A 23,321-nucleotide genomic window follows, 5' to 3' on the forward strand; every position below is an offset into this window, starting at 1 on the left:
AAAACGACGTCATTCTCCGGCTTTTTCGGAGGCGGTTAGCTGGCTCCGGTGCCTAAGCTTCCCATCCAACGGTGGACGTCGATTTGGAGTTGCCTCCACCATCCAACGGCCAGAATTCACTCAACCGCCAAAGCCATATAAAAACCAAAACCCTAGCTCGGTACTCCTCCTCTTTGTCTCTCTTTCTCCTGCTTCTGCAGCTCACCGTCTCACCATTCTTCAAGCAGGAGAAGAGAAGAGAACAAAAGCCCCCCCCCCTTCCCCCGCCCCCCGCCCCTAAACTCCTCTCTAGCCATTCCTGTCAGCCTCTCTGTATCCGACACAGCTCCATCGATGCCTTCGATAGTTGTATCCGATCCAGTCCAATCCTCCGAGAACTCCAAAAGCAAAACCAAAGAGAAGAAGATGAAGGCGAGGGTCCAGCTCGAGGCCGAAGGTTTCGAGTCCCCGGCGTCGGACAAGAAGCACAAGAAGGAGAAGAAGAGCAGCAAGAGCTCCGAATCCAAGCTCCTGGAGCATCAGGAGGCCGCGAAGAAGGAGAAGAAGAGGAAGGCGCTGGAGCCGCGCGAGGACGACGACGAAGACAAGAGCGAGACCAGCTCCGAGCTGGTTGACCCTGAAAATTTGAAAGGGAAGAAGAAGAAGAAGGCGAGGTTGAGCGATGGCGAAGATGAGGTGGTTCAGCAGGAGAACCCCAACGCTGTGTCGAATTTTAGGATTTCGGACAGCTTGAGATTGAAGCTGAAGGACAATGGGATCGAGTCGTTGTTTCCCATCCAGGCCATGACGTTCAACATCGTCTTCGATGGGTCTGATTTGGTTGGCCGCGCCCGCACTGGTCAGGTATAAAAATTTTATTTGAGTTTCGCGGGATTGACGTGTTGATGGTCGCTTGCTTGTTTGATAACTGCTAATTTAACTTACAAATTAGAGAAGTGAATGGTCTGGATGTTGGTGTAATAATAGTGTGGTGGTGGAAAAGGGTCACGAAGCGGACCTATATGAAAAGATTAGTAGGTTTTGTTTGCTCCGCAAGTAGTGAATGGTCTCGATTTACGAGCTCGGCGAATACTGTTTTATGACTTGCGGAGGCTGCTAATGAGTTCGCTTGGTTGTTTTAATTAATGGTATGACAAAGCAATTGTAGTGTAGAGTATAGCACAGTGCAATTGGTTCATGAAACGTCTTTCGTCCATTGCTGGTCCTATTTCCCTGTATTTCACACTCTGAGTGTCATTGTATAAAAGCAATTTTCGGTTGATCTTTTGAGGCATGCGAACCTACAGCTAATAAACCTTTTGCTTTGTGGCATAGTCATCTGTACATTAGTTCACTGCTTTTATTTGGTAATATAAAAACTGAAAGTGTGTAAAGACTGTTTGGCCGCTGTCGCTTTTCGAGTTTTTTAAAAACAATTGGCTGCTAGGAACATGAGTTTTTGAACTGTTCACTGATTTCTGTAGTTGATGAGTTTTGATTTTTTAGCACTGATTATCACCTTGTTCACTGTGTGAATTGTACCAGGGCAAAACTCTAGCTTTTGTCTTGCCCATTTTGGAATCTCTGACGAATGGGCCTTCAAAAACCTCAAGGAAGACAGGATATGGTAGGCCACCAAGTGTTTTGGTGCTTTTACCTACTAGGGAATTGGCCAAACAGGTAGTGCGATCAAGCTTATGGAAATAATCTCATCTCTTTACAGAGATAGATATCTGACATCTTTTACTTTATCATATTAGGTCTTTTCTGATTTTGAAGTTTATGGTGGAGCGGTGGGCTTAACATCATGTTGTTTGTATGGTGGAGCTCCTTATCACGCTCAGGAGAGCAATTTGAGGAGAGGGGTCGATATAGTGATTGGAACACCTGGCCGTGTGAAAGTAATTCATTGAATTGGAAGCTTGTTTGGTTTTCTTTCACTTGCTGGGAATGATGGTCATGTTTACAGCGTTGATCTTATTCATTTCATCTTGTGGCAGGACCACATTGAGAGGGAAAATATTGACTTCAGCTCTTTAATCTTCCGTGTCCTTGATGAGGCTGATGAAATGCTAAGGATGGGTTTTGTTGAAGATGTGGAGCTAATTCTTGGTGCGTGTGTACTAATTTTTTTTGCTATGAAGTTTCTGGTGGAATTATGCTCCACTTATTTATTGCAATTGCAATTATTATTAGCGATGTTGTTGTTTTTTGAAATTTGACAATAGGTTTTTCGGTTTCAGCATCATGTAGCAATGTTCCACTATTAAACAAGAGATGTTTAAATCTGATTTTAGAGCAAGATCTTAATTTTCTTTTTCTGCCTTTTAATTTCTCTACTACATGTAACTTATCTCTTATTGTGCATCCATTAAGAGGGGCACAAGCCAATATTGCTATTCCTCTCCTCGAGGCTTGTCTGAGTAGGTTTATGTAAGGCATTATCTAAGCTGTAGTTTGAATTTTGATAATCTCCTGAGATATTTGGAGAATTACTATCTCAATTCTGTGATTTTTTCGATTTAACCATGTTGCTGATAGATGTGCATATACTTATCCTTCAATTCTTCTGGTTCTTGCAGGCAAGGTGAAGGATATAAGTAAAGTTCAGACGCTGCTCTTTAGTGCTACCTTACCAGACTGGGTGAAGGGTGTACGTAACTCAATCTGGCAAACTTGTTTTGTTGTTCTGAATTTGTAACTTACTTGTCAATGTTTGGTTTTCCGTTATTTGCTGTTGTGCAAACTTATCTTCACCCAACTTTTCCTGATACCGTAACTTTGCATTTCCAGATTTCTTCCAGGTTCCTTAAACAAAACAAGAGAACTGTAGATCTAGTAGGTAATGAGAAAATGAAGGCAAGCACCAATGTTAGGCATATTGTTATCCCTTGTACAAGCTCGGCTAGACCTCAGGTTATCCCAGACATAATACGCTGTTACGGCAGGTTAGTTGTTTCCATTTTCATTTCTTTAATGCTGCGCTCTTTTGTTGGTCAAGAGATTTACTGAACACTCTTTAAACTTTTTTCTCTGGTTGAACTTTCTTTAGTGGAGGCCGTACCATAATTTTTACTGAGACAAAGGAATGTGCTTCTCAACTTTCGGGATTGTTGCCCGGAGCGCGGCCCTTGCATGGGGACATACAGCAAGCCCAACGAGAGGTAAATGATGAATATGCAGAATCTTTATAGGTATTATTTCATGTAAGAGTATTAATGTTGTAACACACCGAAGAGGAGATGAACAAAGAAGAGAGAGAATGCTTTGTTATACTAAATTACATGACTAGGAATAGTTGGTTTACCTGCTTTCCAGTTGTCAATCACATATAGTGGGTGACAATGTTGTGCGAGTTCCTTACTGTGTTAAACAAGCCAACCAACCTAATTTGCCTAGTAGTTCATTTCCTTGGAGAGTGCTGATTTAATGATCTGTGGTGGCTGCGCAAGGTATAAATGATTAAGGTAATAAATGTTACATCCAGAGGCAAAGAGATTGGTCTGTAGCAAAAAATTCCATTTCATTATAAAATATTTTCAGTGAATAAAGGTAGTTGATGCTTTTAGTGGGGTACCTACCCTCTGATCCGCGAGTGATGAATACACTGGTATAGGCTTCAATAGAATGAATTATGAGTATTTGTTTTTGGATCAGATTCATTGGTAGGTCCAGCATCATGACTGTGGAAACAATATTCTTTTGTTAATCTACAGGGGCTATCTGTTTAAGTGATGCATTCCTTGTATGTCACTTATTCTCTGGTTTCGTGTATGCAAGTATTTCTAGAAATTAACTCTCACACTCTAGGGCATGTTTGGTTACACATAAGCAAAAGCAAAAAGTACTTCCTGCCAAAATTTAAATTAGTATTTGAATTTGAGAAAAACTATGAAAAAATTATATATGAATTTACGTGTCAATACTTAAGTGTTGTGATAATTTCGAGAATTTCAGATTTAAAAAAAAGTGTGTGCAAGCCACAAGATTTATATTAAGAAAAAACAAAATGTAAAGTCAATCCAGACACACGCTTAGAATGGCGACCAATGACCATCTATATTAAAATGGCTGAAACCTTTTTGCCTCTTAATTAACACATGACATGCTTTTCCTTGCTTAAACTTTACCTCTTGAGTGCAGGTTACACTTGCTGGTTTCAGGTCTGGCAAGTTTATGACGTTAGTGGCCACGAATGTGGCCGCACGAGGATTGGACATCAATGATGTCCAGTTAATTATCCAGGTATGCTGTATATGGTATGTTTTGATTTGCTGTTTCTCTAAATGCAGTCGTGCTGATAGTTGGCCTTAATTTTTTTTAAGTGTGAGCCTCCGCGTGATGTTGAAGCCTATATTCACAGATCTGGACGCACGGGGAGAGCTGGTAATTGGTCAACTTGAAACCTGCATTTTCCATAGTTTCATTATTTCTGCAGCTCGCCGGATGCTGAGGGCAATGTTGTTTTCTAGGCAATACTGGAGTAGCTGTCATGCTGTACGATCCAAGAAGGGCAAACGTATCTAGGATTGAAAAAGAGTCTGGCGTAAAATTTGAACACATTGCTGCTCCGCAGCCAAGTGATGTTGCTCAAGCTGCTGGCGTCGAAGCTGCTGAATCAATAACACAAATTTCTGATAGGTACAGTCAATTCTTTTTGCTGAGAAGCTGAATCATTGCCTATAACAACGAGATGCTAATATCTCCAAAATGCAGTGTTATTCCGGCATTCAAGTCTGCTGCCGAGCAACTACTGAACACGTCTGGCATGTCAGCAGTAGAATTACTTGCAAAGGCTCTTGCTAAGGCTTCCGTAAGCTGATTGTTTATTATTTTCTTTTATCGCACTTCCTTGACATGCATCTCTTTTCCTTCTTTCTTCAGATATTTAACAAATATAATCTGTACTCTTCCTTTTTCAGGGTTATAGTGAAATAAAGAGCAGATCACTGCTCTCGTCACTTGAGAACCATGTAACCTTACTTCTCGAGACTGGAAGGCCCATTTATACACCTTCGTAAGTATGCATGATCTGTCGGCAAAAAGTTGTGTTGCTTTGCAGTACTGCTTTGTGTAGATATTGCGTGGATGCGGGGGCAGGCCCCCTTCTAGCTTTGGTATTATATTCGATTCTCACCTGATCTGACTCTGGGCTTATATATCACTTCGATTTTTAGGTATGCTTTTGGTGTCCTGAGGAGATTCTTGCCTGAAGATAAAGTAGAGTCCGTGAAGGGTCTTACTCTCACAGCTGATGGAAATGGCGTTGTATTTGATGTGGCAGCTGAAGATCTGGATACTTTCCTTGCTGGTACTTAAACTACAGAACTCATCAGGCTCCTAAGTCATAAGTGATGCTGCACTTTACACACACTTTTCATAGATTTTTCTCTTATTAGAGCGGAGTATGCTGCGAGTCTATCAGCCTAGTGTAGCGCTTCAGTTAGATTCTCGTTATATGGACAATGATTGATTTTGGTATTTATTTCCCTCCTCTGGATTGCAGGTCAGGAGAATGCAGCAAATGTAAGCTTAGAGGTGGTAACAACATTGCCGCGTCTCCAGGAGAGAGACCAGTCGAGAGGGGGAAGATTTGGCGGTGGGGGTGGTCGTGGCGGCTTTGGTGGTAGGGGCGGTGGTTTTTCAGGGGGTAGAGGTGGTAGTTTCTCTGGCCAAAGGAATGGCCGGTTTTCCGGTGGCTTCGGTGGCGGGAGAGGTCGCAGCAACAATAGAAGGTGATAAGTAATCTGTAGCCAGTTCCTTGGAGTCGGAGCTTCCAGAAAGAAGGCATCAACTTATGTCGATGCAGAAATTTTGGCCGATTTTATGATTTTAGGAACGTAGCCTCAATTGTTTGTAATGAACATACTGTAGGATAAGTATCTGGTACCGTGGTCCTATATTATCCTAATATATTTGGTATATTTTCTCAGTCAACTTCGCTTTCTTTTTCATAATTTTTTGTGGAGCTGTTTAGTGTTGTCTCCACCTCCCTATTTTTAGCTTTTGTTGCAAACGTGAGTTGTACGCTGGAGTATATATTCTTAATCAGTTCAATATAAGAGTTGTTTTCTACTTTTGTGCTTTTCAACGGTGGAACTGCAGTGATGTTCGGCCAGACCACTCTTTTGATCTTCTACCAAGTAATTGGATATACCCGCGTAGTTCCAAGGTTCGAGTTTGAAATGATAAATCTCATGTACGTATGGTCGTGTAATGTGCTCTCTTCGTGTGTTTCATGTGTTTCGTATTAAAGATAATGGTCAAATTTGGTTATATTTCTTGAAAATGGAACACTTAAACGGGAAAGCGAAGGGATCAAAATCACTTGCTCTCCAATCGAAACGAGATGTTTTCTCCGTATGACCAAATTCGCGATTTTTTTATATCCAGTTCCAGCAATAAAATAACCCCATCCCGATAAATACCGAGTCCCCAGTCCACGAGAACGGGTCTTCCCTCCCCCAGCTCCACCCTCATCGCAACGGTCGATTTTGCAAATCGCAAGGCTAATTAGCTTCTCCTCTGCGCTTCAGAGCCAGTCCAATGATCGTCATAGCCCCAGCTAAATCAATCGCAATCGCGAGCCGCGTTGACTTCCATCATCCATGTCCGCCGCCTTGATCAGAATCCGCGAGGAGGAAGCCGGGCTGTCCTCGCCGGCGAAGGAGAAGGCGGCGTCCCGGGGCGCGTACGGCAACCGATGGCCGCTCCTCCTCGGGCGGCTCCGCCACCAGCTCGGCGGCGCGGGCCCCAAGCTGAAGCTCCTCTCCTGCGTCGTTGTGCTGGGCCTCGTCCTCTTGGTCGGTTCGAGATTGAGCTCTCTCATGGGATGGAACGTTCACCATCCTTCTTCAGTCTCTTCCCCTACAGGGTATATCTGAATAAATTTCCGGGAGATTGTGTTTGATTGTGTTTGCTTTTTACAGTGTTTCTGCCGGAGGTTATTGGGTCGCGGCTTCTTGTTTCTGCATGCATAATTAATAATTATGTTTTTGGGAATGATTGTAGCTTGCAAATTGTGAAATAGCGTATTGTGTTCTGGTCTCAGAGAAAAATCACCTGATTAATTTTCAGTAGAAACATTGACCGGTCCATGTCCTTTTTAGTTCTAGAATGTTGGTGATTCTTTTGCTCTACGATAAGCTCTGTTCAGATAATGGGCACTAAATTTGCTATTTGCCGTGTGCTTGATGAATGTCGAATTGGCGTCTTCTAGATTTACGTTATTTTGCTGTAGCTTTGATTTACTGATTTATTGTTGATGATGATTCTGTGATGTCTACATAGTTTTCGCACGCGCTGTCTGCTGCTTATTTGACTCGCGCGGTGCTTGGATTACGAGATGCGATCTGTAAAATGGGAGCGTGTTCTCTGCTTTTCTCTTTTGATTTGCAGGGGTGGTTACACTGTGCTAATCAACACATGGAACCAAAACAACCATCTTAAGAAAACTGTCCGCCACTATGCATCCTGCGCTGGTACCGATGCGATACGCGTCATATGGAGCGAAAGTCATCCGCCGCAGGAGAAACTGAAGTCCCATCTCAACGAAGTTGTGGCGTCAAAGTCTCATAAGCATGCTCTTAAGTTCGATATCATCAGTGATAGTACCGTGATGAGTAGATTCAGGCCAAGTGGGGACATCAGTACTGATGCAGTTTTCTCTGTTGACGATGACGTAATTATTCCATGTCCTACTCTGGATTTTGCTTTCACGGTGTGGCAGAGTGCCCCTTCCACCATGGTGGGATTTGTTCCTCGTGCACATTCGCTGGAAGCAGAGGTCAGATTTGTATCTTTGATAATTCTATCATTTGCGGGAATGAATAAGATCTTGGAGAGTTGTTCTGAACATTTGGTAAAGTGGTAAGAATCTATCCTCTAACTCCATGATGAACTTACAAATTGCAAAATGGACCCTGCTTCGAAGAAGGAGAAGATGGCCTGTTGTACTTGTATATCGCAGTACTTTCGGGAAACTCCTATTGGGTTTTCTCTAGAAATCTTTTAGGTGTCGTTCTTTCTATATTTGAGAATTAGCAGTCTATAGCCACTTCTATGTATTAACAGAGAATGTCGTGGAAAAGAAAGGATTCTCACCAGAAGTATCATGGGGGAAGTAACAAACAAACTCTATTATAGAAGATGTAACTAACAATAGGCACCAAAGTTATGCCGGGAAGAATAAATTTGAACCTACTTATTTTCTATAAAATAAGTATTCGCCAGTGGTTGGAAAAGAGTTGGGGCTGACTGATTTCCAGAGTATAACTGGAACGAGAGGATTCGTCCTGAAGCTGTCACTGAGTATATTTTTTGACCTGTTGCAGAGAAATGGTATTCCTTATTACAAATACGAAGGATGGTGGTCAGTTTGGTGGAAGGGCACCTACAGCATGATTCTCGCAGAAGCAGCATTCTTTCATAGAAAATACCTGGATATGTACACCTATATAATGCCATTGACAGTTCATAATTATCTTACCAGGGAGAGGTACAGCTTGCAAAGTTTTTGTAGAACAATGACTGCACGGTGCTGCATTTTCAATTGATTCTTTATGTCCATGAATGAATTGAATTTCATATTTTCTTATGCTACTCAGAATTTGTGAAGATGTTGCGATGTCTCTGCTCATTGCCAATGCCTCTGGTTCTCCTCCAATTTGGGTGAAAGGTATTGATCTGCCCAAGCTAGTACCATATTGCTTGGAACTACTTGACGAACAAGGGAAGATATGTACAGATTGTCAATTAGATTAATTATCTGCCCAACCTAGTAGCTTATTGCTTTTCCAACATAGATAAAAGCCAGTCCAACTGGCCTCTTACAAGGCACAGATGCAGAATAATAGTAGAGATAAAAAAGATGGGAACTTGAGTATTCTTGAGAGAAAGTAGAAAGATGATCACCCTTCCCTGAAAGAAGCCTCATATAAGCTAGACTCCTTTGCATTAGAAATAGTCAGAAATGTAAGTTTCGATGACTCGGGGTCTTACCAATGACCTCATGGTACCGTTAAAAATTGTGTAATTAGCATGATATGCAAGGTGCATATTCTAGTCAGCTAGTTAATTAAGAGTTGAGAAAAATCCCTACTCTATCATTTCCAGGTATGCTCTTTGCTAAATTCTTTCATGATATCATCTTACTAAGCAAACTGTTTTTGCTAATTTCTCTTGACAAAATTTTTTCAGGAAAGACTCACAAGATAGGAGCCTCAGGTACAAGCAGTTTAGGAGGGCATGCCGACTATAGAAGCAGATGCCTGAATGATCTTCTTTCTCTATATGAGACTGTGCCCCTTATGCATACCAATGTGAAAGCTGTTGATGCAAGACAGGAATGGTTCTGGTAAATCGTGCTGGTTTCATTTAAATTGTGCCTCCGACGTTTCGGTTATTGCCGTCCTCGTTTTGGACTTTGGGCAGTAACTTATTGCTCCTAGATTATTGTACATTCCATTGGAGCAGCTAACTCGAGAAAGAATAAAGGAATTCCTGGAACGGGACTCAAGTTGGCTCATTGTCACATTGTTTAGGGTTTGACTGTTAGTCTATCTTTGACTTAATGAAGGAACTTTGGATCGTGATCATGTTACTCCAGTTAAGCAATATACCCATCTTTCTCCTTTTGGCTGTGATTATCGTACAACTCCAGGTTATCGATGAGGAGTTGCTTCATTTTTGGTGGGAAACTTGCACAAATCAATGGGGCCCTTGAAGTGTAATGCATGCATGGGACAAACTACTTTACTTTATCAAAGAGGGTCAAGCTCGATGTGGGTTCCTACTTCTATCTCCATTTTTCTACCTTCGATCTCTTCTTTTCCCATTGATCAAATGGGAATTCTATAAGCAATTTGGAACTATTCACGGTCAGTCGTTGTACAGCCTCGTTCTCATGGGCCCGGCTCGATCACGCTCATTAATCATGGCCGCTCTCACAGAATCCGACCTCCGTGATTACACCCGACTTTCGAATCTCTTCGTCTCGAGTCATAAGTCCAGAATGCGTCCCGTCCTCGAACCGGATCCAATGCTGCCATAGACTTATTTGTGCTTGTCCCGTCTGGCGGCGACCTTAAAACCCCAATTCGAGTCGAGATGGACGAGATTGAATCGGATCGGCCCAATTGCCTCTTGGAAAGCTCAAAAAAAGAAAAACAGAAAGCCCATAGAGTAGTAAAACCTCATCGGCTGCCAATCTCTCTCTCTCTCTCTCTCTCTCTCTCTCTGTCTTTTTAATTTTGAAAAAGACGGGTCAAACAAACGTTGATTAGCGAACTTTTGCTTCTAATCACTTTATTAATTAGTTAATTTAGACCGTGGGCATCCTTCGATACCCAAAGAGAAAAAAGAAAAAGAAAAAAAAGGAAAAGGAGACGAGAATCTCTCGACTCTCGCTCTCTCCCTTACCCAGTTTCATCACTTCCGCTTTCCCTCTCAGGAAAATTATTATATTAATAAAAAATATTGAGAAAGAGAGGCGACTTTCGAACTTCAAACTCAGCAGAGAAAACCTCCTCCGTGCTGCTCCAGCTCGACCGAGCTCTCCCTCTTCGAATTCCGTCGTCATCGAGCCACACCAGGTACGCGCCCTCTTCACGTTCGATCCGACAAAACTGTTCGCAATCTTCGATTCTCCGTGCGTGTACGTGTCCGAAGCTTCTGGCGGTTTCGCGCTCTGGTCGTGTTTTCGCTCCGGGGTGGGACGGGTAGTTTTTTTCGCCTGATCGTGTTCTCGATAGCGAAACCGATGTCGATTCTTTTTTGTTGGAGTGATGGGGCGAGGACCTGTGCAGAGCTCGTTGTTCAGGACACCCTTTTTTCTTTTTTCTTTCTTTTGCGCCGAACTCTTGGAGAGAATTCTAGATTTTTTTGAACATGAACGTTGAATTTTCTTCATTTCGATGTTGAGATTGTGGGTATACGCGCATTCAGCTGGGATGCCTATTGCTGTGGTGGGTTCTGGATTTGGGCTGCGTGAAGTCTGTATTGAGAGATATACAATTTGGTTGCTTCAGGACTATAGTGCTGTGTGGTTACTATTGTGTACTGAAAAACCAAATTTACAATCTGGATGAATGGTTTCCCTTTTCCGTGAAATAAATTGTATTTCCGGCTTAAACCATCTGAAGAAATCGAAGGAAAGACTTGCTTCATTATTTTGCCCCTATTGTGAGAACATAAAGATAGGCGAGTGTCCAGGCATACCTACATGCATCAGTACTCCATCCCTGTGATTTCGTTCAAAACATTCCTCGTCAGTCATGCTGGTTTTACACATATCAAAGCATCTAGCTAGTTCCTTTGGGCATTTCTTTCCAAATTTCACGCACACTGGACGACTAACCCTGCCTTGTAGGTGGTGTTAGCCAACTAATTTTATGCCATAAAAAGAGTTTCAAGTACAACCGGCATATCTAGTTGTCATTTTTCTTTCTCACCTTCTTTTCTTTTTGTGTGTGTGTGAGTGATTTTGGGGGGGGGGGGGGGGGGGTGAGGTTGGGTTTCCAATTTTCTTTGATGTAGGGATTCAGTTCTGATCAGCTGCTTTCCTAAGAAAAATTTGAGAATCTCCTTTATATTATTAAAGAATGCTTGAGATATTGTCTTTATTGTGTCTATTTTCAGATGCATTGTCAAGTGTGCTTTTTCTTCAACAGAACTCTTGGTTGTGATATTTAATTCATCTTTGTCCGGCCGTCAAGCTTACTATCAATGCCTTTGCCCTTCTCACCTCAGTGGAAAGATAAGGCGAGTGGCTTCTTTTCTTCTTCAGGTAAGAGATTATTATATTGCTAATGTTCTTCTGGACATCCTTTACTGGAATTGCTTGTCACATTCTCAAGGGTTTTATGCAGGTGTGAAGCTTAAAGAAGCTGGGCAAACTGCAGGAACATTTGTTGGCGAGGTAGCAAAGGATGCTAAAGGCAATGTTGCTGAAGTGGCAGGGCGAGTTGGGTCAAAAGTCAAGAGTCGCTGGGCACTGCTACAGCAACCATCTACCAGACACGCAATGCAGGAGCGCCTCATAGGGGCAGCAGCATCAACAGGCTCATTTCTAAGGAAGGGCATTTCAGAGACAAAAGATAAGGTTGCTGTTGGCAAGACGAAAGTCGAGGAGGTACCTCGGTTCTGCTTCAGTTTGCGATTTAGATTTTCTTGTTACTATTGTTATCCAAAAATTCACAACACAGAGATGAAGTAGTAATTTATTGGTTTAGTATATAAATGATCGACTCTCGCAAATTGTATAATAGCAGCATCAAAATTATTGGTGCTATGTAATTAATGACTTCACAAATAGCAGGATACAAATTATAGTTCTTGACAAAGTCAATGTATTTCTATTGGTTAATCAAGAGGAAGTTTACTCATTTGATGTTGGAATTTGTTCAGGTGGCGAAAAAGACAGCACAGAAAAGTAAAACTATAATTACTGATATTGAAAGGTGGCAAAAGGTAGGATTTGAGGAAACCCTCTCTCTCTCTCTCTTTCTCTCTCTAAAGTTGTGGCAAGTTCCTAACACATGACACTTCACTGATTGCAGGGAGTTGCAAGCACTGATGGTAAGTGGCTATATTGTAAATGCAGATGGGTGAAGTCATGGGATATCGATCATATTTTTTCTTTCTTCAGGTTACAGTGAAGACTGACAATATTTCTAGGCTTAAACATGAAATGTTGCCAGTCATTACTTGACAACATTCTTTGAATTGATAAGCAATTTCATGATCTATTACATAAGGTTGGTATCTATATGTAGGTCACGTAGGCCGACATCATCATTTCTTATGGAATTTCCCAGCACGTGTGAGATGCGACATTAATTAGAAATACTCAATTTCCCGAGAGTGAATTATCTGAATCTTATTGTTGATATATTTTTATCTTAGTTCCGGTATAAAATGTTTTCTTGCCGGTAGACAAAGAAACTGATTGTCATGTTTTGCCCATTGGGGATATGGTGTTTGGACTTGCCAGGCATGAAAATGGCAATTGCAATATTGATGAGTCCAGTGATTCGTGACGTTGTTTGACAATGCAGCTAGACGATCCTCTTTCTTGATTTGTTAGTGAAATAGGTACAACTTTTGTGAGATTTTCCTGCTTGACTGCAATTGAATTTGCCTTTTCATCTTTCTATAGTATTTGGAGTTCCGATTGAGGTAACTGTACACCGCGAAGAGTCCAGCCGGCCCGTTCCGAAAATTTTGGTCAAATGTGCTGATTACCTTGTATTATCAGGTATTTAATTTTAGGTCATGCTAAGCTTGTTTAAATATGCATGGTGCACCAATTGTCTAATGGAAATTATTTTGGGTTCTAACTTGTTTATTAGGGCTAAATGCTCCGTATCTGTTCAAGTCTGAAGGAGATAAGAAGGTTATCCAGCAGTTGGTCTCATCATTCAATCTAGGTATCTCAGATACTTTATTCTTTTCAAAAGCACTTTCATTTATTTAATTTGGTAGGTGTTAATAAAATTTTGTCACTCCAGATTCAAATGCATCTCTGCCAGATGGTGTAAATCCAGTGGACATAGCAGCCTTAGTCAAATGTTATCTTGCAAGCCTTCCAGAGCCTCTCACCACTTTTGAACTTTATGAAGAGATCAAAGGAGCTCGTTCTAGTATAAATTCAATGAGAAACATACTAAAGAAGCTTCCGACTGTGAATTTTATGACTTTGGAATATATAACTGCACTACTGCACCGTGTGAGCCAGAAGTCCCTTCTGAACAAGGCAGGAATCATCTCTCTCTCTCTCTCTCTCTCTCCAGCCTGATTCTGGTCAATATTCTAAATGTCTTTCTTTAGAAAGCGGTGACAGATTATAGAAGATATCAATTAACGTGCAAGCATTAAGTGTGTAGCATAAGTAAGTGTTACCTTTTCATATATCATTACATAGATGACGGGAAATATTAAACTTTATCAAAATAGAACATCTACATTACATGATTGGCAATCTAGCATGATCATAAGCAATAATGGTTTCCAGTTCAGTTAATGTATCTGAAGTTATCTCTTTCTTGATTATTTAACCAGTTTTAGCATAGTCAAAGCATCCTTGACATGTTAGTCTTGCTTTGTCAGTCCTGATGCCACTGTGCTGTGTTCCTTGGAAGCATGTGAGATTTTTTTTTTCCTGTGAGAAGCTTGCATGGTTATCCTTTGCTGCTTCCACATAATCCAGCAGGACCAGTGCTGGAAATTATCATGTAGTATTTGTCTGCTAGCGAAGATTATCATGTGCTGTATGCCTGCTAATTGACTGTGCAAGACCATCAATTTTGTTATTCTACCTTGTGGAAACCCGGAGACTGGGAATCAATCCTGGTAAAGGCAATGTAGGAGAGAGCTTTGCAGGCCATCATCCTTTTATTTCATTGTATGTATACATCTGGCGAAAGTGAGAGATCTACAAGTTATGAGTTTCCCTACGATTTTGGGAAAGTCCATTCTATGCAGGCATATATTATATATGATGTTTCTTGATATGATTGAGTTCTTGCATGTATTTTCTCTAACATTCTGGTCAAAATGCTGACTGGAGTGGTATATAATTTAATTGACCGGCTTGTTGCATGGTGCTTATTTCTTCAGATGGATGCACAGAGTTTAGCTATGGAATTTGCTCCTTTGATTATATGGCAGAATGGGCAGAAACCTGAGTATTATAGGCAGTACTGGAATGATCCAAGCACAAGTCAGAATGGCACGGACACAGCGCCTACTTACAGTGCATGGGACATGCTTGCAGGTTAGCAATCAGATATATTGTGTTTTTGCATAGATGGTTTCTTCTGTGCTGAGCATGTTGGTTCATGCACGGTGGATATGATGCATAATATTGTAGGCAGTGGGATATGTTAGGAGATAAACCATTTGTTGCCTTAAAAGTGAAGGCCCTAAACCTTTCAGTCTTGCAGGCACCTTGTCTTTGAAGTGTACAGCCATTGGATATCTATAAATCAAAATGTATTATTGCCAACACTTGGGCCCATATCCAATGTCCTTGAAGGCCAAAACGATCATGTTTTTGTTTTTTTTTGGAAAGGAATGTAATTTGTACTCTACAGAAACACATATTGGTTATTCTCATTCCCATTCTAATTGCAGAAGATGATGACTCTGCCGTTGCGTCATCCATGATTCCCTTGGATGATGGGACTCCAATGGATTTTGGTGCCATTGAGGTTGTTCAATGCCTCATACAACATCACAATGCCATTTTCACAGATGCCAACGAGACAGTTTGGAGATAACTGAGATTGAAGTCCGTCCTTGTACAGAAAGCGATGCTGACCATTTGGATCGTGCATCATCAGCCGCATCATCAGCTTCAACTGATTTATTCCTGATGCTTCCTTATGGCCTAGTTTTTGGATAGATAATGTAAATGTTAGCGGCGATTTAGACATTAGTCCTGCACCCTAGTTTCTTTTGCATGTTCAATAAATATTTTGTTTCGCAATAATTTGTCTGCTTTGGAGAACTTGCATCTGTAGTGAGAAGATTTTGTCCTCATCATCCATCCACGAGGAGTGATCTCTGTTATGCAATAAAGAGCCGTGTCTTGTTTTCTGAATTCCCTTTTCTATGGGCCTGTGCCAATTGCAGAATAGCTTGTTTTGGCGCTGTGAAAGCAAGCATAGGAAAAGCCTGTGTATAGTAGATGATATGACCACTCCATTCCCCTCCTTTCCTCTTTTGGAAGCTGTAGGCTTTTGCTTTGATATGCCTAACTTCGGTCGACCTGATATGGCCAAATGCATGAAACTCGAGCAAGAGTTCGTCGGGAAGCTCGAATTTGGGGAGAGATTTTGAACTCCAAGGACAATTGATTTGATTCTATCGACCGTTTGTTGGTGATTGTATCTTGTGATTGTCATTTCTTCGGCCGGAATCTTGTAATTTGTCATTCATTTCGGTTGTTTTGGTCGGAACGTGTATAATTGACTTCCAGATTTGGGCCAAAGGAATTGACTTCCAGCCTTTTAGCAGCTGCCAATGGACAGACCGGCCCAATTTTTTGGACAACCAAGCCATCGATGGGGGCGAGGGCAACAACGTTGGCATTGGTTTCTCGGGCTCGAGCCGAACCAAAGTAACGGACCGGTGAATCTACGAACCGGAACTGTGAGATCAAACGAAACGCCGACCAACGACTTTTCTCGACGCATTTCTGCCCATAAGGTTCCAACAGCGATCGTCGCTGCACTTTCTGTCCCTCCCGGTTAGCTTGTTTTTCTCTTGTTTTTACTGCGAATCTTCCTTCCTACAATCGGATTGGACAGGCATAGATCCATGGAAAGGAACGGGGACGATTCCATCCTCGGAGGTGATGACGCCATTGCCAGCTCAAACGCGGGCATCGCCGGCGAGACCTCGGTCGTGTCCTCCAATCTGATCTTGGACCGCGTCGGAGAAGTGGCTCTCGCTCTCGATCCCGATGGACTGTCTTGGAAGTTGCTCGAGACCCAACGCAGCGTGAGCGCCTTTTTCTGTTTTCAAGAATGTGCGGACGAATGCTCATTTTCGCGCATGATTTTGTCGTGCTGTTTCTAGATAGGCGGCTGATCTTGGCCAAAAAAGAACAGTTGTAATAGATTAGATGAAATCTCAAAGAATCCATGATTCAATATATTTTCATAAAATTATAAAATTAGAATAGTTTCATTCGCGAGGAGCCGGATGAGAAGAAACTCTCATGTCCGGTTCTGTAGTAGAGGTGGAATTGAGAAAGAACCATCAACTGTAACCCCAAAAGAACCAGATTTCTCAAACAACATAGAGGAAGAATGAAAGGAATATCTTATCGAGGTAATTGTACTTGTTTCGGTAGATATGCTCTTCAGGCACTTGAACCTGCTTGGAGGTGATTGAAATTACGTGGTGTTGTAGCTGAGATTCGCGCTTGCAATGAATATATGTGCTCTGAATTAATAAGTTAGTATTTTTAGGATCTTAAATATGTCTTTTTAAACACTTCTGATGATAAAACGTGTCAAGTTCACGACCTTCTCTTTACTTGGAACAGGATCAATCAGAATGCTGTGGCATTAAACGCTCTCCTTCAGAGGCAACGGATACCAAACTTGCTGATATTTATGCTGTGGAGTTTATTGACCATGGTTTAATTCCTGAATCAAATCTTTCGAATCCCGCAAGATGTCTTCTAAACGAGGATTCGCAGGTTCGTTTTTTATTTGTAGTGGTAAATGCATTAGCATTATGAGGCAATGGTCGCTGATGGGCATACCTACAACGGAACAGATATACCGGTTTATAGTTCATGGAGTCCAAAGGTCAAAGTCTCATCCTTGCCGGTGTATCTTAGGCACATATGTTTTTGGTCATAAAGATCGGCAAGTATGTGAGATGTGGGTAGATCTAATTAATTCCCGTATGGACAAAGAAATGCAAAGGCCGAAGAATCTCCTGGTACGGTCTCCCCAGAATGCCACCCTTCCATGAGCAAGATATGTAGAGTAATTGGCTGCCTGAATGATCATAACTCAGTTTCCAGAACTCTTCCATGTTATCAGGTTTTTGTTCATCCGAAGAGCGGAAAGGGAAATGGCTGTACAACATGGGAAACTGTTTCTCCTATATTCTCACGCGCTAAAGTGCATACGAAGGTTCACATTCTTTTCCTCCTAAAATTAGTGATAATATCTCTGAGATTTTCTTGTTTGTTAATGTATATAGAAGCTGTACTTTTCTTATAATTATCCCTGCCAACTGGACTGGACTTTACTTGAAATAGTTTTACTTGTTTATCTATTTTAATAGTATCATGGTTGTTGTTTTTCCCTCTGATAGCACTTGCAAGTGTCTTTGCATATCTTGCTGTCTGGACTACTTTTTTAATCATATTTGGTGCTTGGACTTTAAGTTGAGATGTCTGCTGCGTCACAAGATCCGCAAGCAACTTGTCTCATTTAGAAGCTTTGCACAGTGGTGTGCCGGCGTTATTAAACTAACATGAGCGCGTGGGAGGAAAATTCTCTCCCTTAGATGGGTATGAGTAAATGTGCACACACAATAATTGCTTCAATATCTTTGAATTTTTTAACCAGGTGATCGTGACTGAGAGGGCAAGTCATGCATTCGATATGATGCTGGCCGCCACGAACGAGGAGCTCAAACAATATGATGGCGTTGTTGCTGTTGTAAGACATGAAATCCCTTCGCATTCTAGTTCATATGTTCCAATTTTTAATGTGTAGCTGGTCAAGGTCTGACTAGTTACATCAATAGATCTTAAATGGAACTTCAGTTACATGTGCACAGAACCAGGCAATTGCCATGACTAGCATCTTACAACACATGCCTCTTGTTACAATCATAGATTATTCATTGTAACTGATTTATCATATCGCACGGTAAGGCAGTAAATTTCTTCTGCTTTAGTGCTAACTGTTCAGAATGTGACAGCCAGCGCTTTCTCCTTGTATACTTAAACATGAGTAACTATGCATGAGACCTGGATTTTCAAACATAAATGGTGATACAATGTCTTTGGTATGGTACAGAAGATTCAATCCTGAAATGAGCCAATTTGTTCAACTTGCCTAGACAAGCATTTTTCTTGCTGCTGCTCTTTACATGTTACCTTTTTTCCAACCATACTGGTTACTGTGGATCAATGTTTTGGCAGCATTATGAGTGAGTGGTTTTGACATATCTTTTTCGCTGAAAAGAAGTGTTATGAATCAGGGTGGTGATGGTTTCTTCAATGAAATTCTCAATGGTTTTCTTTCTTTGCGGCATAAAGCTCCTTATCCACCTGCTCCAACAGATTTTGTGCAGTCTCTTGGAGATTGTGGTGATTTGTCGATGCACAATACAAATGAAAGAGGTACTAAGAATCTTTCCAGAATGAAGATCAGTCCCCAACCCCCCCCCCCCCCCCCCCCACCCCGCCGCCGCCCCCCGGTTATTTAATCATGCTTTTTTCTTAATAATTAGACTGAAACTTGTGGTAAGAGGGGTGAGTCTGATATCAAATGATTATTTGTACATTGCAGGAGCTGAAGGAGATTCTGGCACTTGCTACCCAGGTGAGGTTTTCCAAACAAAATCAGTTTTTAATTTTTTTATGCATTAATCTCATTTCACTGTGGAATTATTCATAGAAAAATCACTTTCTGTTGTAAACTGATATATAGAGCTAGTTTGTCACTGTTTAACTCTACAGATGATGGTTCTCAGTTCCTGCTCCCGAAGGAAGGATTTCGATTTGGAATCATTCCTGCTGGTTCAACTGATGCTATTGTGATTTGGTACTTTCAATTTTCTCCTCGGGCGATTCTTGTCCTCCCTATTTAATTATGTTGGGACACTTACCTCTTACATGCTTTAGGAGTAGTGTCTTTAATGACATATTTGTGATATATAGTTTTTGATAAATATGTAGACTTGGAAAGGCCTTTCCTTGTTTATGAGGGGCTGTGATATTTTGTTATCCCCGAAGTTCTTCTGGCTTCAACAGTAAGACGAAAGAAACTGCTTGCTGAAACAGACTTGCATGACTAAACACACTTTGAATTACGGTTGATCAGAAACTGCAAATGAACAATAGATAAAGTAGAGCCAATTGTCTGTTGATTGATTGACTAGATTCTCCATTGCTCTTGTGAGTGCTATACCTGAGAAATTATATAATACAACTTCACCTCTGACCACCAAAAGGACAAATCAGATTTTGCCAATCGTGTAATTTTTTAAACTTATGGAAACTCAAGCTCCTGACATTAACTTTTTAGGTCATATATCTAGCAGTGGCACGAGTGGTCAGTTACTACCCCATTCCTAACTCTGGCCATTTTTCTTTTTTCTTCTGCATTATCAGATTACTGTTAAGTTAGTTGACAAGTTTTATATTGTTTTGATTGCTTATGCATCTATTATGAATGCAAGACTGAATTTCTGTCCTGTAAATAACTTAGTTTAGCCAATTATTAGTTTGACCGTTTTCATTGCATCACATCCGGTGCTTGTGCTTTATGCAGTACAACTGGGGCTCGTGATCCTATTACTTCTGCATTGCAAATTGTAATGGGGAAAAATGTGCCTCTCGATATAGCTCAAATTGTAAGATGGAGGACAACAGCTGAATCAAAGGTTGAACCTTGTGTACGATATGCAGCTTCTTTTGCTGGGTAGTTTCTCATTATTACTGATGCCACATACTGCTGCAAGACAGTATATGTCTTTCCCGAATCTTTTCTTTACTGTCTTGTTTCCATTCTATTATGAAACAGATCTTTCATTGTTATTGATTTTTTGGGTGGAAACTATCCTTCTAAAGTAGTATGCTTGAGAAGCAGGTATGGGTTTTATGGAGACGTCATTACTGAAAGTGAGAAATACCGATGGATGGGACCGAAGAGATATGATTATGCTGGAACGAAAGTGTTTCTGAGGCATAGGTATACCTCTTAGTAGGCTTTATTTTCTTTTGATGATATGCAGACTTAGTGACTTGGTTTGGTATAGAGCCTCGTCTTTTTGAAGTTGAATTGTTTAATATTTTTGCTTCTTTTTGAAGAATTTACTAAAATTTACTTTGAATTTGTTTCTTTCAAGTATTTATGGCGTTTTTTTCCTGACATGCAGATCATATGAAGCTGAAGTAGCAGTCCTTCGAGTCAATTCTGAAGAAATGCATCCAGCAGAGGGAGGTCATTGGCGTCACCACTTTCGAGCGCTACGTGGTTTGAATAAACGTCAGAAAGTAATTTGTCGTGTTAATTGTGAGATCTGTACTGCAAATACTGCTGTAAGTTCTCAATCAAAGCCAGATTCACATCCGGGTGAAATGGGTTGGTTGAGCTTCAAAGGGCGCTATCTTAGCGTAGGGGCTGCCATTATCGCATGCCGCAACGGGAGAGCACCAGATGGTTTAGTTGCTGATGCACATCTTGCAGATGGTTTTATGCACCTCATTCTGATCAAGGACTGCCCTAGGGCCTTTTATTTGGGGTAATGCTTCATCAATCTCTGAATCTGGTTTTTCTTTTGTCCAATGCTTACACATAATTTTTGGTGTTATCTTATTCTGAAAGCTTAAAGCGACAATCAGGATTAATTTAACAGGACACTTAAATCTTGTCTCAGCTGCGCAAATTATACAATCAATCCACCATAAATGAAAGGGTTTTATGAGTCCTTTCGGATTTGACCATTTCAATTCAAAATTCCCCTTGCTTAAGATTCATAGCCTCTCATGATCTTTTAATAGTGTCATAGTTGTGACTTTGTTGTGACCAACAGGCATCTTTTGCAGCTGGCAAAGAGAGATGGAGAACCCTTGAACTTCGAGTTTGTGGAACATCATAAGGTAGTTACTTTAATCATATGTTGTGTGTTCTTTTCCACTGGTTTAGAGTGTTTTTACCTTGTTGACACATTTTCTTCTTGATGAAACAGACCTCAGCCTTTACTTTTAGATCTTCTGGCAACAGCAGCATGTGGAACTTGGACGGTGAACTCTTTCAAGCGCACCAACTGTCAGCGCAAGTATTTCGAGGCCTAATCAACTTGTTTGCTTCTGGACCTCCGGTTTAGAAGTTAACCACGTGTTGTCATCCTCTCAAGAAACATTTTTCATTCCATAAGAGTTAGATATATACTCCACCGACTTCTGTGGCAGAAGGAAGGATATATCGGAACTAGATTATACATTCTGCAGAAATCACGAATTTGTATCTTGAGAATGCCTCCAACAGTTGATATCACACTGTCCTTTTCTATGAGCACTGTCAAAAGGATCTCTTTTTGTGAATTAGATCCATCTACTTGGTAAATTAACAGTGTTTTACGGTGCTTCCCTAAATGAGGAGCGGACCGACTTACAGTCATTGTATGTGTGCATAAACAAGGCGAAATTTCAGAAGGGATGTGTAAGCTATCAATAATGACCTTTCAGAAAGGGAAATTCCCTTTGCATTGGGAGAAAATAGCTCGTCTAGAAAATGAAGATTTCCTTGTTCCTTATATGAAAAACATCCCAGGTTCTTGAAGTGTTGAACTGTTGATAGACTTATCAACTCAACTATCTAAATCCCCTAACAATACCTTCAATTTGTAACCTGTACCGAACAATACCTTCAATTTGTAACCTGTACCGACAGCTGAATTTTGAAACATAATAAAAAAGTGCGATTTTCAGGTGCAAATCTCATGCCTGAAGGTACCGGACACCATTCTGGAGGCGTGAAGCATGCATCCTATTGCTATTGACAAACTTCAGCATCCTTCAAGTTACACCACGTCCGAACTTTTTCTTCAAATTCTACAAGAAAAGTGACTTACAAAACCATTGTCCTCATGCATCATATGTTATAATTGCAATTTCACTGTTTGTTTGCAGACTGCTGGCCCTTATATCACTGAAAATTGCTACTTTTTTGCTCCCGACATAGAAATTTGTGTCTTGCACAGAAGAAAGAGAGCCTCGAAATATCGAGAATATTCTCAATATTTGTTCTGTTTTTTTCCCTTTTTTAAGCTGGATACCTTTTGTAGAGAAGTAAGATATGGAAGCCACCATGTTATGGGACTTGTATATAATTTCATGGACACTTGGGGGGGAATGAATATCTCCATCTCTCACACAGTTGACAAATTTTTAAAATCAAAAGGCATTTAAGAGTAGAAACGAAGAATAATCTTTGATCTCTATTTTAGTTCTGACCAACCCAGGCGACATGCCCTCCACTAAGGTTCTTTAGTTCTTGCTTCTTGACAATTCGTTGTTAGGACTGGGAAAACTATTCTTAACCTCTCTGACTTAAGAGCTAAGCTCAACTTGCAATTCATTAAAACACGTTTCTGTATTTGCCCCTACTAATGCAAGCTACCGACTTTTCCTATATCATCACACTCAAGTTGACACTTTCACAAATCAAACTATCAACTTGTTCAAAATATAATATGATCTTTGCTCGACTCCATCTAATAAGAGAGATGGTCTAATCTGTCAAGTTCATTGCATTGTCAACTTCCATTAGAGCCTTAATAGCTCAATTCATTAATGTTTAAGAGGTGCACGATATTTGAAAGGCGTAGCAAAAACTCGAAACTTGATTATAAAATCCCAGTTTTGAAATCTCTCCTTGTAATTTGTAAGCATGTTGCAAGTTGTAGTAGTAAAACGCGATAAGGATGAAGATGCTGTGCATAACTCACAAATGGTGAGATTCTGTTAAGGACAACCAAACATAACATGTAATGACCCATAATATATCAGAAATTGTTTCTTATAACAATCATTACTCGAATTGTTGGAGTCACTCCTTGTCAATTTGAGCTTTGATATC

At 40.8% G+C, this 23,321-nt stretch overlaps 4 protein-coding genes across 8 annotated transcripts; all 4 read left to right on the forward strand.

Annotated features, from left to right (window-relative positions):
• Positions 1-247: 247 nt before the first annotated feature.
• On the forward strand, positions 248-6,070 carry LOC115683187 (DEAD-box ATP-dependent RNA helicase 7). Its single transcript, XM_030607634.2, has 14 exons — positions 248-843; positions 1,525-1,659; positions 1,740-1,880; positions 1,980-2,091; positions 2,562-2,632; positions 2,773-2,927; positions 3,032-3,143; positions 4,123-4,224; positions 4,305-4,365; positions 4,452-4,620; positions 4,696-4,792; positions 4,902-4,996; positions 5,157-5,290; positions 5,486-6,070. The coding sequence occupies exons 1-14, from the start codon at positions 334-336 to the stop codon at positions 5,716-5,718; spliced, it is 2,127 nt and encodes a 708-aa protein (XP_030463494.1). The 5' UTR covers positions 248-333; the 3' UTR covers positions 5,719-6,070.
• A 226-nt stretch (positions 6,071-6,296) lies between these two features.
• LOC115683080 (glycosylinositol phosphorylceramide mannosyl transferase 1-like) lies at positions 6,297-9,551 on the forward strand. The gene is made up of 5 exons (XM_030607494.2): positions 6,297-6,853; positions 7,378-7,765; positions 8,313-8,476; positions 8,586-8,656; positions 9,178-9,551. The coding sequence occupies exons 1-5, from the start codon at positions 6,588-6,590 to the stop codon at positions 9,336-9,338; spliced, it is 1,050 nt and encodes a 349-aa protein (XP_030463354.1). The 5' UTR covers positions 6,297-6,587; the 3' UTR covers positions 9,339-9,551.
• A 792-nt stretch (positions 9,552-10,343) lies between these two features.
• LOC115683220 (uncharacterized Rho GTPase-activating protein At5g61530-like) lies at positions 10,344-15,580 on the forward strand. Of its 3 annotated transcripts, none has more exons than XM_056304223.1 (10): positions 10,344-10,570; positions 11,685-11,764; positions 11,847-12,109; positions 12,385-12,447; positions 12,537-12,555; positions 13,136-13,234; positions 13,329-13,406; positions 13,488-13,732; positions 14,596-14,752; positions 15,112-15,580. In XM_056304223.1, the coding sequence occupies exons 2-10, from the start codon at positions 11,704-11,706 to the stop codon at positions 15,255-15,257; spliced, it is 1,131 nt and encodes a 376-aa protein (XP_056160198.1). In that variant the 5' UTR covers positions 10,344-10,570; positions 11,685-11,703; the 3' UTR covers positions 15,258-15,580. The 3 variants fall into 3 exon arrangements, with proteins under 3 accessions (XP_056160198.1, XP_056160197.1, XP_030463542.1); XM_056304222.1 differs by having other exon boundaries at positions 10,345-10,571; positions 11,617-11,764; XM_030607682.2 differs by having other exon boundaries at positions 10,345-10,571; positions 11,649-11,764.
• A 543-nt stretch (positions 15,581-16,123) lies between these two features.
• Positions 16,124-21,860, forward strand: LOC115683219 (ceramide kinase). 3 transcript variants are annotated; one of them, XM_056304221.1, is made up of 13 exons: positions 16,124-16,482; positions 17,033-17,188; positions 17,269-17,436; positions 17,541-17,633; positions 18,075-18,167; positions 18,715-18,856; positions 19,026-19,058; positions 19,196-19,280; positions 20,010-20,159; positions 20,328-20,429; positions 20,617-20,982; positions 21,287-21,340; positions 21,430-21,665. In XM_056304221.1, exons 1-12 carry the CDS (start codon positions 16,300-16,302, stop codon positions 21,312-21,314), a joined length of 1,599 nt encoding a protein of 532 aa, XP_056160196.1. In that variant the 5' UTR covers positions 16,124-16,299; the 3' UTR covers positions 21,315-21,340; positions 21,430-21,665. The 3 variants fall into 3 exon arrangements, with proteins under 3 accessions (XP_056160196.1, XP_030463540.1, XP_030463539.1); XM_030607679.2 differs by having other exon boundaries at positions 16,132-16,482; positions 21,274-21,340; positions 21,430-21,860; XM_030607680.2 differs by lacking the exon at positions 19,026-19,058 and having other exon boundaries at positions 16,128-16,482; positions 21,274-21,340; positions 21,430-21,860.
• Positions 21,861-23,321: the final 1,461 nt, after the last annotated feature.

This window comes from Syzygium oleosum, unplaced genomic scaffold (assembly GCF_021117445.2).
Source record: "Syzygium oleosum isolate NSW1041296 unplaced genomic scaffold, Sole_v2.1 Sole_v2.31, whole genome shotgun sequence".
NCBI lineage: Eukaryota > Viridiplantae > Streptophyta > Magnoliopsida > Myrtales > Myrtaceae > Syzygium > Syzygium oleosum.